At 36.8% G+C, this 13,994-nt stretch overlaps 1 protein-coding gene across 1 annotated transcript; it reads right to left on the reverse strand.

Annotated features, from left to right (window-relative positions):
- Window positions 1–2,313: 2,313 nt before the first annotated feature.
- On the reverse strand, window positions 2,314–4,040 carry LOC122526282 (Krueppel homolog 1-like). The gene is given in 3 exon segments (XM_043649593.1): window positions 2,314–3,087; window positions 3,129–3,453; window positions 3,456–4,040. Coding segments are annotated over 3 exon segments (1,626 nt in total). The 5' UTR covers window positions 4,006–4,040; the 3' UTR covers window positions 2,314–2,336.
- Window positions 4,041–13,994: the final 9,954 nt, after the last annotated feature.

A 13,994-nucleotide genomic window follows, 5' to 3' on the forward strand; every position in this document is an offset into this window, starting at 1 on the left:
GTACAATTAAAGCTTAGCTACAAATTTTAATACCTTCTCCATTGTATAGAATGTACGATATTAAAATTGATGATTCATTTTTTAATGATAATCAAATTCACGACAAAGTTGAACAAAATGATGTCAGCGAATACATTCCTTTAGAAGAGAGTCTTACTGCGTATCAACAGACATTAATGTGGGATGAAAAACAATATTTATGTATTGCAACTAGCGAAGAAAATTTATCTCAAAGCTTATTATTTGATGAATTTTTTTATTTCTTATTTCTTATTTCTTATTTTATTTCTTAATTTAATTAAACCCTTCTTCTTCCTCATGTATAAATAAATAAGATTATACTTATTTTTTTGAAGTTATTTTTTAGGTTTTTGATGCTATATTCGTTTCGGTAGGCAAAAGAAGTATAACTTCTTAAGTGTGTACATAAATACACACACCAGCCTTTTTTTTTTCTTAATAAATTTTTCTTAATAAAATTTATATCGTTAGCCAAAAATAAATTCGCACTTCCTATAATACAAATGCATTTTTTTTTAATTATATTTCCTATAAAATGATTATAAAATACTATTGAAAAAATAGAAAAAAAAATTAATTAAGCTTACTTCACAATAACAAAAAAAAAAATAAGAAAGCAAAGAAAAGAAACGAAGAGAAAAAGAAAGCAAAGAAAAAAAACGAAGAGAAAAAGAAAGAAAGAAAGTTAAAAATACCTGTTAGCGCTGTCAAGATAAGATATAGGTATCGACGATGTGAAAAACACACATACACACACTGTAGTCACTGTAGCCACTACACTACTACACTATGTATTCAATTTAATACACAAATAAATTTTTACAAAAAAAAGACCAGTAATTTATAATTTTATAAAATAAATAATTTATTAGGAAAAATATTTAAATTTTAAGTTTTGTCTTAAAAAGAATACGTATTCAATATGATATACAAATAAAATCTTGTTAAGGCAAAAAATTTATATCAATTAAATATACTAAATAATTTTATGTGTCGAGACATAAAATAATTCATTATTTTTACTTTCGACTAAATAATAATAGTTTCTGTTAAAATAAATTATTGTTTTCCTTTTATTCATGGTTCACTATTTTTGACAATAAATAAAAAAACGGCGTGCCATACGCATCAAGATTCGATTTAAGATCGATGCGCTTATACGCCGATATATATAGATATACAGAACGCTCGAAACTCGATGGCTAAAACGAAAAATGCTTGCTACTGAAAGAAAAAATATAAAAAGAGAAATATCAGAACGCTCAACAATCGATGGCCAAGGACAATAATACTCGTTATCGCATGACAAATAAAAAGAGAGAAATATTGGTTTGTTCTCTCACTCGCACTTTCATTCAAGACCGAGAGTCCCGAAGATTGCCGAAGATCCTTCGTTTGTGTATTAGTGCACACGGACGCTCGCACGCACACTAGCCTGCTCGCGTGTAAAAGCCGACTGAGAGGCGGGACTTGCTTCCCCACTCTTACAATTATTTTCCCATCTTCAATCCAATTTTATTCGCTTATTTTTGAAAATACGAAGATAACTCATAAAAACATTTTTTTAGTATTTTTCAATTCTCTACAACTTTTGTTTAAAACTTTTTTCGATTAAATGCCTAGATTCTAAGATAAAGCCATTTTTTACCAATTTTTATCCTTTTTTACCCTTTTTCTCAAAAACAGCACTTCTTACCGCAAAAAAACTAGCACCATTCGATTCAGCGCCGTCTATTTACCCTTATATCAAGTTCTTACCCTCTTTCCTGAGACATGGAGGAAACGGCCCTCGTTAACTGGACTAAATATAGCAAATTTCGATACTTTCGAGTCGTTATCAAAATTGACGCACGTGCATCTATTTAAAATCTTATCTGGCTCGAAACGATCGAATCGAATTCTTTTCTCACACTTCACATACACACACAAAAACACACACACACAAATATCAGTGCCATACCGTAATAATTCGTACTTCTGTTTTTTGTACTCTGTACGTGTTTAGAAGAAGGCAATCTGTTCGAAGAAGGATTAACTATGATTACCGAAAAAATTGCATTATTTTTGTTTGTTTGTCCGTATTTTCAGTTCATATTACACTCTCGGAAGAGTCTACGTGGAATAATGTCACCAGAAGAATCTTTTTAAAAGACGATGCTCTGTCCGTTCTTTTAGTTTTTGCGAGATAAAATTCTATCGGTTTTCCTTCATTTATGTTATGTTTTTTTTTCTTTTTGTAATATTTTATTTTACTTTATTTTATTTTATTTAATTTTATTTAATTTAATTTTATTTGTCATTAAAGCTGAATCTGACTATGAGGCGGCACGCGCAAAATGGATAACCGAACTCTGTCTTTGTGAACCAAGGAGACTCGCGCATCTCTCGCTTTCCATTGATTCGAGAATCATTTTGCAACGTTTCCTTGGCGGTAAAATTAATGTTTCCTTTACAGGTATCGCAAGATCAAGAGGATCCAGCGAGGGTGCTGGACTAACAGGGTTGCTACTTGGCGGGGTCAGCATTTGTTCCTCTTTTTTCACGTTCATTCCGTATTCCCGTTGTCTTTCTTCTTCAACAGCTTCCAAAGCTGCCTCAACTCTTCTACGAGCATCGTTTCCGGGTAAATTCATTAAGGATGGACATTTACTAACCATAGTAAATGGTTCAGCTCCTCTGTTTGGAAATGCGAACTCGGTTATCGTGTAAGGATTTGAGGATATGTCGGAGTAAAGGAAGACGTGAGACTGCTGTTCGAGGTTTACAATCTTTTGAACCGATTTTTCTTCGACTCCTCCGTTCAACAGACTCATTGGACCGTTTATCGAAGCAACTGATTGCGGATATTGTTCTCTCGGGAAAACGAAATACGAAAAATCTCGTTGATTCGGATATACTTCACTCGAACTACATGGTATGTTATCTACGTTTTTACGCGGAAGTTCCTTGTTGCTTCCGTTAGGGATAGGAGGTATTGGCGAGGGTGCGTTATTAAGAATGACAGAATTGCTTTGCGAAATCTCCGTGATCGATTCGATCGGTGAGTCCCTAGCGGAAGAGATTCCGCTCGATGTCGAGGACGAAGAAGAAGAAGAAAAAGTGTTGACGAGGATGAAGACGAGGAGGAGGACGAGGACGAGGACGAGGACGAGGACGAGGACGATGAATCCGAGTGTGTTTTTATGTGAAGTTCCATTGTTTTTTTCGAGCTAAATGTTTCGTGACATAGTGTACACTTATAGACTTTTTCATCATAATGCGCTACTTGATGGAGCTTCAATACATGATTGTATCCGAATGACTTGCCACATATATCGCAAGTATAAGGCTTTTCCCCGGTATGGGTGCGAGTATGCACTTTTAGTTGCTTCGAACAGGTAAATTCCTTGCCACAGGACTTACATACGTATGGTTTATCGCCGGTGTGCGTAGCATATGTATTACCAATTGGCCACTTTGTATGAACGTCTTCGAGCAAACAGTACACTTGTGTGGACGTTCGCCCGTGTGAATTCGCATATGACGATGGAGTTTGCCACTGTGCTCGAAGGCACGTTCACAAACGTCGCACTTATATGGCCGTTCCTTCGTATGTATCCGCCGATGAACGCTAAGATTTTCCTTCACGGAGAAGGACTTATGGCAATATTCGCACTGAAAGGGCTTCTCACCCGTGTGAGTCCTGTAATGTCTGGTTAAACGTGCCGGTACCGCAAACGTTTTGTCACATTTGTCGCACTGATAAGGATCCTCGCCCTCCTTACTGTGCGAACGCAGGTGACTCTGATACAAATTCTTTTGATCGAAAATTTTCTGACACAGTTGACACTGGTAAGCCTTATCTTCGTTCGGATTCGCCAGACTTTCAACGGCTACAGTAGCAGCCGTGGTACACGTTGTCGAACCAAAGACTGGAAGATCCGGGCTACAAACTAGGTTCTTCACCGGATTCATTATTTCCAAATTCGTCAGCACGCTCGTCATTGGATTCGGGATCGGCTCGGTTTGGTAATAACTCACCATCGTAAGTCACTACAGTGTAAGAGCGTGGCCTACGGAAGAACAATTCGATTTATTCGATTTGCGATTAAACAAATATATTTTCTTTAATGTAGTCCCGTTTAAAAATGAAAACTTTTATTATAAACGTTAAATACAAATACGTTTGCTTTTTAATATTTTATAAAAAGATTTAAAGTTGTAAACGCTTATGCAGGTTCGTGCGCGTTGGCGCCTGCACTAGTGTGAGTGCGTACGGATGTTTGTTTAGTATATCGATATTCTTAAGATTAAGTGTGAGGAACAGAGGCTGTATGCGTCACCCGTGGAGGGAGGCCGATGCTTCGTTGTTCGACGGAGAAGTACAAAAGGGCAGTCGGACATTACGGGTGGAGTAGGAAGTAGCAGTTAGTTAATCTTATGTTCTTATGTGCGAGAAGTAGGAAGTAGCAGTTAGTTAATCTTATGTTCTTATGTGCTGAGTAGTAGGAGGTAGTAGGAAGTAGCAGTTAGTTAATCTTATGTTCTTATGTGTTATGAGAAGTTTACAAATTTCAGAAGTGGGATGTTTACAAATTTCAGAAGTGGGATGTTTACAAATTTCAGAAGTGGGATTCAAACTCGCTAAATTAGAAATTCGCGATTCGCGCGTGTGTTATGAAAAGTGGGATTGAATCTATTACGTTATTAGTGTAGTTATTAGTGAACTTACGTGTTTGAGTGACTTAACATTTGAAGTCTAAAAATTTAGAAAACGTTTGCATTGAAAGTGTCTACGGAAATTAAGAAACATGGCAACTTACGACGACGGAGCGACCGCCTTAGAAACACCGGCCACCGAAAACGGCGAAGTAGAAAGTCTCCGTCGGCAGGTAGAAGATCTTATGCGTGAGGTCGGGCAACTCAGGGGAACAACGGAACAACGACCAAGAGTGAATGATCGACACCGCGAGGTCAGCTTAAGTGTAATCTCTGATATGATCGACGTTTTTGATGGAAGCGTTGGTACCTTTACCGTCTGGGAAAGACGAGTGCGCTATATACAACGAATGCACCAGCTTCGGGATACCGAAATTGTTATGATAATTAGTCTAAAATTGAGGGGAAAAGCATTGCGATGGTTTCACTCAAAACCCGAATTCGTGACTTATGGAATGGAGGAATTATTAGCAGCAATAGGGAAGATGTTTAGCTCGCGACAAAGTGTTATCACGTTGAGAAGACAGTTTGAGGAACGTAGGTGGAACGGCAACGAGTCGTTTAGAGATTACCTACATGACAAAATGATTCTGGGTTACCGAATTCCCCTCCCAGAACAAGAAATTTTGGAGTATGCGATAGACGGCATTCCAGACATTGCATTAAGAAATCAGGCCCGGATGATTGGTTTCCGAGACCAGGAGTCGTTGCTGACGGCTTTCGAAAGTATTACGCTATACGCCGGGTTAAGGATGCGAGCGACGGGCCCTCGAAGTCCTACAAAATACGAAGGAAGGCGGCCGACGGGAGAAGGAAGAAGAAAACCGATCGACCATAAGAGGCCGTCGGAGGAAAATTATGCCAGATGCTTCAACTGTGGAGAGACAGGACATTTTGCGGGGAACTGCCCCCGTCCGAAGAGGGAAAGAGGCAGCTGCTACAAGTGCGGTAAACATGGACATCTTAGACCAGAATGCCCGGAGAAGGGTGGCGAAGTCCACAGCGTCACCAGGAACGTGACCACCGATGACGACTACATCAGGGAGATAACTTATGATGTCGATTCGGGCAGTACACACTACATCTTAGTTTTGGACACCTTGTTGGATTCCGGCAGCCCCGTGAGTTTCATAAAGAAAGGGTTAGTGATGGGACCGATCGACCCTGCGCCGGAACTCGGAAGTGAATATTATGGTATTAATCATAGTCGTCTGCGAGTACACGGCTCGATACAAGTTAGTTTAAAATTAGATGACGGCGAAAGGGTTGACACTCGTCTGTTGGTAGTACCGGATACTACAATGGTGAACTCCGTTATTTTAGGTCGCGACGCATTAAAAAGATGTGGATTAGTTTTTAGCAGAAAAGATAAGCGCTCCGAAGAAGAGGTAGTGATAGATCAGGTTATGAATATAGAAATAGATGATTCCACCGATAATCAAATTACCGAATTAGACATTAATCCCAAAATCGCGGTGGAAAAACAAAACGAATTAAAGGAAATCTTAAAGGTAAATTACTTAAATGCACCTCGTCCGGAAAAACCTAGAATAAGCATGGAGCCGAAATTAACATTACAAGAGCATAAGCCATTTCATTTATCTCCCCGTCGCTTATCGTTTGTCGAGAAAAACCAAGTTAGGGAAATAATAGGAGATTTGCTAGAAAGAGGAATAATTCGACTGAGCGAATCGGATTACGCGTCCCCTATTGTGTTAGTCAAAAAGAAAAACGGTAAGAATAGGATGTGCGTCGATTACCGCGCGTTAAATAAAGTCACAATAAGCGAACGCGATTTAAAAGCAATTAGGAATAAGGCCGAAGATAGAATGGCTGAGAAGCAGAATTATAACAAGAGGTATTATGATAAACGCCATCATAAGATACGGTCAGAATTTAATGTCGGTGATTATGTGGTGGTAAGGAATTTTGATAGCACTGTAGGGATTGGAAAAAAACTGATACCAAAATTTAGGGGTCCGTACGAAGTTATAAAAAAATTACGAAACGATAGATATGTAGTTGCCGATATAAGAGGCTTCCAAATATCTCAAAGACCGTATCATAGTCTACTCAACTCGGGCCATCTCCTTCGAATCTCAGGAAAGAAGGTGGAAACTTGATATAAGGGTAAATAGACGACGCTGAATCGAATGGTGCTAATTTTTTTGAGGTGGAAAGTGCCGTTTTTGAGAAAAAGGGTAAAAAAGGGTCAAAAATAACTTTATCTTAGAATCTAGGCATTTAATCGAAAAAAGTTTCAAACAAAAGTTGTAGAGAATTGAAAAATACTAAAAAATGCTCTATGAGTTATCTTCGTATTTTCAAAAATAAGCGCATAAAATTGGATTGAAGATGGGAAAAAAATTGTAAGAGTGGGAGAAAGCAAGCTTATCCCTCCGTCGCGTTTTAAACGCGAGCGAGCTAGTGTGCGTGCGAGCGTCCGTGTGCACTAATACACAAACGAAGGATCTTCGGCAATCTTCGGGACTCTCGGTCTTGAATGCAAGTGAGAGTGAGAGAAGAAACCGATATTTCCCTTTTCTATTTGTTTAGGCGATAACGAGTATTATTGTCCTTGGGAGCGTTCTAATATTTCTCTTTTTATATATTTTCTTTCGGTAGCAAGAATTTTACGTCTTGGCCATCGAGCGTCGTGCGTTTTGTATACGAGTGCGAGTGAGAAAGAAAACCGATATTTCTCTCTTTCTATTTTTTCTTTCGGTAGCGAGAATTTTTCGTTTTGGCCATCGTGCGTCGAGCGTTCTATATATCTATATATCGGCGTATAAGCGCGGCATTTTTAAATCGAATCTTGATGCTTATGGCACGCCGTTTCTTTATTTATTGTCAAAAATAATGAACCTTGAATAAAAAAAAAATAATTCATTTTAGCAGAAACTATTATTATTTAGTTGAGAGTAAAAATAATGAATTAATTTTGTGTCTCGCCATAAAATTAATTAGAATAATTAATTGATATAAATTCTTTGCCTCATAAAAATTTATTTGTATATCAAATTGAATACGTATTCTCTTTAAGACGAAATTTAAAATTTAAATATTTTTCCTATTAAATTATGTATTTTATAAAATTTTAAATTACTGACTTTTCGTCTCGTAAAAATTTATTAGTTTATCAAATTAAATACATATTTGAAAAAGAAGAATTTTATAACCACACATAAAATTAATTCAAGATATATATGAAAGGATATTCTAAAAACGTGGAATTTATTTTTTGTCTATACATAATTTTAATTCATTTTTATTATGTTATAAGAAAACAGTAATCCATTCTGATTCATCTTCGAAGTCTTAAGAATTGTACGATTGCTTCGGCTCGAAGGACCATTTGGTATGATTGATCCAACTCGCAGAACCAATGTACAGTTGTACGGTAGTGCTGGTTCCCACTCCCGTACTGTGCACGCTTTCGTGCACGCGCTTCTCACCTTGATAGGAAAAAGACTGCTGTCTCTTTCCACTTCCGCGTTGTAAGGACGGAAGGAGTTGATCCCAAATAATACACTTCTAATTATAGTGAAATGTGAATATTTATTAATACTCGTTTCCAAGAGATCAATATGGTGCTTGGGCCTTGTATATTGATCTATGCTAACTTTGATGCTTGGTACTAGCAATAACCTCGGGTTACTGACTAGTTGTATTGAATGCTGCTCGGATCACTTGGATGTGATTCCGCCTAACGAGTATGGACAACTGACTATTTTCGTCTAAGATGTAACTGCCCTCTTCCCCACCCCCTCCACGATACATCCTACCACAGGGCTCCGATGCGACCTTGGAGTGGGGACATCTGCTCAAATATACTGCGTTATCGTTGCGAGGAATTCGGAATAAGATACCCTGGCGATTGCTATGTTTGTCCTTATGCTCTATGATTAGATGCCGACGCAATAAAACCCAAAGGTCCTAAACAAATATTCTTTATTTCTTTGCATGGTCTCCGGTCGAGCATCTTTGTACATGTGCATCTTATCCAAATCCTCCGTTGTATACTCTTACCCCCCTACTGTTCCGATAAATGACGGAACAAGAATTCTACGAAAAAATTGAACAGTTACCAAGTCGTGCGTTAGCGTAAGTAGTAACGTCTTCGCTTCTCGCGCTGGTTTATTAACGTTCGATTCTTCATGGGGGAATTATTTTTTTATAAGTTTTTCTCTCCTTAGGTTATATAAATTGTTTTTACATTTCCTAATTTCTAATTATATATAGAAAAAATTAAAATTATTACAAAAAAATTAAAAGCAATAATTTTTTTACATCTTGCACAATAAGGAAGATTTATTACTTAAATTACAAATTCATCCTGTAAATATCATCCTAAAAATGTCTCGTTTCGGCACGTTAAAAATTAATTTTTGTTATTATTGGATATTATTTAATTTATAATTAGTAACTTTATTACTCGCGTAATAATGTTGATTTTTAATAATTTTATATCGTTAGTGCAAAAAAAAAAAATCTGAGGTGGGACTCACTGACCGTCTCCTTGTAGGATAGAAATTATAAAAAAAATTCCCCCATGAAGAATCGAACGTTTAAACCAGCGCGGAAGCGAAGACGTTACTACCGCTAACGCACGACTGGTAATTGTTCAATTTTTTCGTCGAATTCTTAATACTTCGAGATGAATCAGCATCGATTACTGTTTCTTATACATAATAAAATGAATTAAATTATTTCTGTTAAAATGAATTATTTTTTTTTACCTAAATCTTATTTTTGACAATAAATAAAGAAACGGCGTGCCATAAGCATCAAGATACGATTTAAAAATGCCGCGCTTATACGCCGATATATATACATATATAGAACGCTCGACGCACGATGGCCAAAACGAAAAATTCTCGCTACCGAAAGAAAAAAGAAAGAGAGAAATATCGGTTTTCTTTCTCACTCGCACTCGTATACAAAACGCACGACGCTCGATGGCCAAGACGTAAAATTCTTGCTACCGAAAGAAATATATAAAAGAGAAATATTAGAACGCTCCCAAGGACAATAATACTCGTTATCGCCTAAACAAATAGAAAAGGGAAATTTCGGTTTCTTCTCTCACTCTCACTTGCATTCAAGACCGAGAGTCCCGAAGATTGCCGAAGATCCTTCGTTTGTGTATTAGTGCACACGGACGCTCGCACGCACACTAGCTCGCTCGCGTGTAAAACGCGACGGAGGGATAAGCTTGCTTTCTCCCACTCTTACAATTTTTTTCCCATCTTCAATCCAATTTTATGCGCTATTTTTGAAAATACGAAGATAACTCATAGAGCATTTTTTAGTATTTTTCAATTCTCTACAACTTTTGTTTGAAACTTTTTTCGATTAAATGCCTAGATTCTAAGATAAAGTTATTTTTGACCCTTTTTTACCCTTTTCTCAAAAACGGCACTTTCCACCTCAAAAAAATTAGCACCATTCGATTCAGCGTCGTCTATTTACCCTTATATCAAGTTTCCACCTCCTTTCCTGAGATTCGAAGGAGATGGCCCGAGTTGAGTAGACTAATCAGGGAACATGGGAATATTGTAACATGCGTCCCTGGCGAGGAACGGAACAGGCCAAAGAATAAATGTTATTTTAGTTATTGATTAGATCGAAAAAAAAAAGGAAAAAGAAATATTGTATCCGAGTGATTTTATTCTTATGTATGCGTTCATTTAATCTTTAGACCCTTTATATCAGCATTTTTAGGACGTTTTATACTAGCCTTGCGCTTGTGTTTATTTTGTGATTGTATCTTATGTATGGATTATCTATATTTCTTCTTTCAGATTATACTTTTATTTATGATCGTATTCTTATGTTTGTATTCATGTACTTTTATGTATGTATTAACCTTATGTTCATGTTCATTTTACGTTGCGCCTTTATGTATGTGTGATGGTCTAGTGACCGAGGGCGGTCACCGTCAGGACTGGCCGATTGTAAACGCTTATGCAGGTTCGTGCGCGTTGGCGCCTGCACTAGTGTGAGTGCGTACGGATGTTTGTTTAGTATATCGATATTCTTAAGATTAAGTGTGAGGAACAGAGGCTGTATGCGTCACCCGTGGAGGGAGGCCGATGCTTCGTTGTTCGACGAAGAAGTACAAAAGGGCAGTCGGACATTACGGGTGGAGTAGGAAGTAGCAGTTAGTTAATCTTATGTTCTTATGTGCGAGAAGTAGGAAGTAGCAGTTAGTTAATCTTATGTTCTTATGTGCTGAGTAGTAGGAGGTAGTAGGAGGTAGTAGGAAGTAGCAGTTAGTTAATCTTATGTTTTTATGTGCTGAGGAGTTTACAAAGTAAAATAATCTTTCTCTTTCTTTCTCTCGGAGAATTATAGGCCAGTCAACGCGGGCCTTACTTCCAGTTTTTTAGCTAAACGCGTGCATCTTTGTCCTAAGGGTAAGTTGACGACGCTGAATCGAATGGTGCTAATTTTATTTAAATTTGATCCCGAGTTTTGAGAAAAAAGGGTAAAAAGGGTAAAAAATGGCCTTATCTTAGAATCTAGGCATTTAATCGAAAAAAGTTTCAAACAAAAGTTGTAGAGAATTGAAAAATACTAAAAAAATGTTCTATGAGTTATCTTCGTATTTTCAAAAATAAGCGAATAAAATTGGATTGAAGATGGGAAAAAAATTGTAAGAGTGGGAGAAAGCAAGCTTATTCCTCCGTCGCGTTTTACACGCGACCGAGCTAGTATGCGTGCGAGCGTCCGTGTGCACTAATACACAAATGAAGGATCTTCGGCAATCTTCGGGACTCTCGGTCTTGAATGAAAGTGCGAGTGAGAGAAGAAACCGAAATTTCCCTTTTCTATTTGTTTAGGCGATAACGAGTATTATTGTCCTTGGGAGCGTTCTAATATTTCTCTTTTTATATATTTTCTTTCGGTAGCAAGAATTTTACGTCTTGGCCATCGAGCGTCGTGCGTTTTGTATACGAGTGCGAGTGAGAAAGAAAACCGATATTTCTCTCTTTCTATTTTTTCTTTCGGTAGCGAGAATTTTTCGTTTTGGCCATCGTGCGTCGAGCGTTCTATATATCTATATATATCGGCGTATAAGCGCGGCATTTTTAAATCGTATCTTGATGCTTATGGCACGCCGTTTCTTTATTTATTGTCAAAAATAATGAATTTTGAGTAAAAAAAAAATAATTCATTTTAACAGAAACTATTATTATTTAGTTGAGAGTAAAAATAATGAATTAATTTTGTGTCTCGCCATAAAATTAATTAGAATAATTAATTGATATAAATTCTTTGCCTCACAAAAATTTATTTGTATATCAAATTGAATACGTATTCTCTTTAAGACGAAATTTAAAATTTAAATATTTTTCCTATTAAATTATGTATTTTATGAAATTTTAAATTACTGACTTTTTGTCTCGTAAAAATTTATTAGTTTATCAAATTAAATACATATTTGAAAAAGAAGAATTTTATAACCACACATAAAATTAATTCAAGATATATATGAAAGGATATTCTAAAAACGTGGAATTTATTTTTTGTCTATACATAATTTTAATTCATTTTTATTATGTTATAAGAAAACAGTAATCTATTCTGATTCATCTTCGAAGTCTTAAGAATTCTACGAAAAAAATTGAACAATTACCAAGTCGTGCGTTAGCGTAAGTAGTAACGTCTTCGCTTCTCGCGCTGGTTTATTAACGTTCGATTCTTCATGGGGGAATTATTTTTTTTATAAGTTTTTCTATCCTTAACAAGGAGACGGTCAGTGAGTCCCACCTCAGATTTTTTTTAAATTTTAATAACGATAAAATTTTATAATAACGATAACGTTTAAATAACGATATAAAATTTATTAAAAAATCAACATTATTACGCGAGTAATAAAGTTACTAATTATAAATTAAATAATATCCAATAAATAACAAAAATTAATTTTTAACGTGCCGAAACGAGACATTTTTTAGGATGATATTTACAGGATGAATTTGTAATTTAAGTAATAAATCTTCCTTATTTGTGCAAGATGTAAAAAAATTTATTGCTTTTAATTTTTTTGTAATAATTTTAATTTTTTTCTATATATAATTAGAAATTAGGAAATGTAAAAACAATTTATATAACCTAAGGATAGAAAAACTTATAAAAAAAAATTCCCCCATGAAGAATCGAACGTTAATAAACCAGCGCGAGAAGCGAAGACGTTACTACTTACGCTAACGCACGACTTGGTAACTGTTCAATTTTTTTCGTAGAATTCTTGTTCCGTCATTTATCGGAACAGTAGGGGGGTAAGAGTATACAACGGAGGATTTGGATAAGATGCACATGTACAAAGATGCTCGACCGGAGACCATGCAAAGAAATAAAGAATATTTGTTTAGGACCTTTGGGTTTTATTGCGTCGGCATCTAATCATAGAGCATAAGGACAAACATAGCAATCGCCAGGGTATCTTATTCCGAATTCCTCGCAACGATAACGCAGTATATTTGAGCAGATGTCCCCACTCCAAGGTCGCATCGGAGCCCTGTGGTAGGATGTATCGTGGAGGGGGTGGGGAAGAGGGCAGTTACATCTTAGACGAAAAATAGTCAGTTGTCCATACTCGTTAGGCGGAATCACATCCAAGTGATCCGAGCAGCATTCAATACAACTAGTCAGTAACCCGAGGTTATTGCTAGTACCAAGCATCAAAGTTAGCATAGATCAATATACAAGGCCCAAGCACCATATTGATCTCTTGGAAACGAGTATTAATAAATATTCACATTTCACTATAATTAGAAGTGTATTATTTGGATCAACTCCTTCCGTCCTTACAACGCGGAAGTGGAAAGAGACAGCAGTCTTTTTCCTATCAAGGTGAGAAGCGCGTGCACGAAAGCGTGCACAGTACGGGAGTGGGAACCAGCACTACCGTACAACTGTACATTGGTTCTGCGAGTTGGATCAATCATACCAAATGGTCCTTCGAGCCGAAGCAATCGTACATTAAATGGTCCTTCGAGCCGGAGTGCTCTACGAAAGGTCGCGAACGATCAGCAAGCAAGTTCGTGAATTCAATCAACGAGAGCAGCAATAGCATCAACGCCGAGGAAGAATAGGAAAACGCAGGAAGAGGCAATACACGGTATCCAGCCACGCAGCATCAACACGAGCATCTGCCGTCGGACGGTATCGTTATCGGTAACAGGTCAGTCTCTTTTCCTTCTTAGCCTATCCTTCTCCTTCATTTAATATTGCTACTATCTCGGTACAAACATGGCTGAGCAATT

The sequence above is a fragment of the Polistes fuscatus genome, unplaced genomic scaffold, assembly GCF_010416935.1.
Source record: "Polistes fuscatus isolate 324 unplaced genomic scaffold, CU_Pfus_HIC Scaffold11, whole genome shotgun sequence".
Lineage (NCBI taxonomy): Eukaryota > Metazoa > Arthropoda > Insecta > Hymenoptera > Vespidae > Polistes > Polistes fuscatus.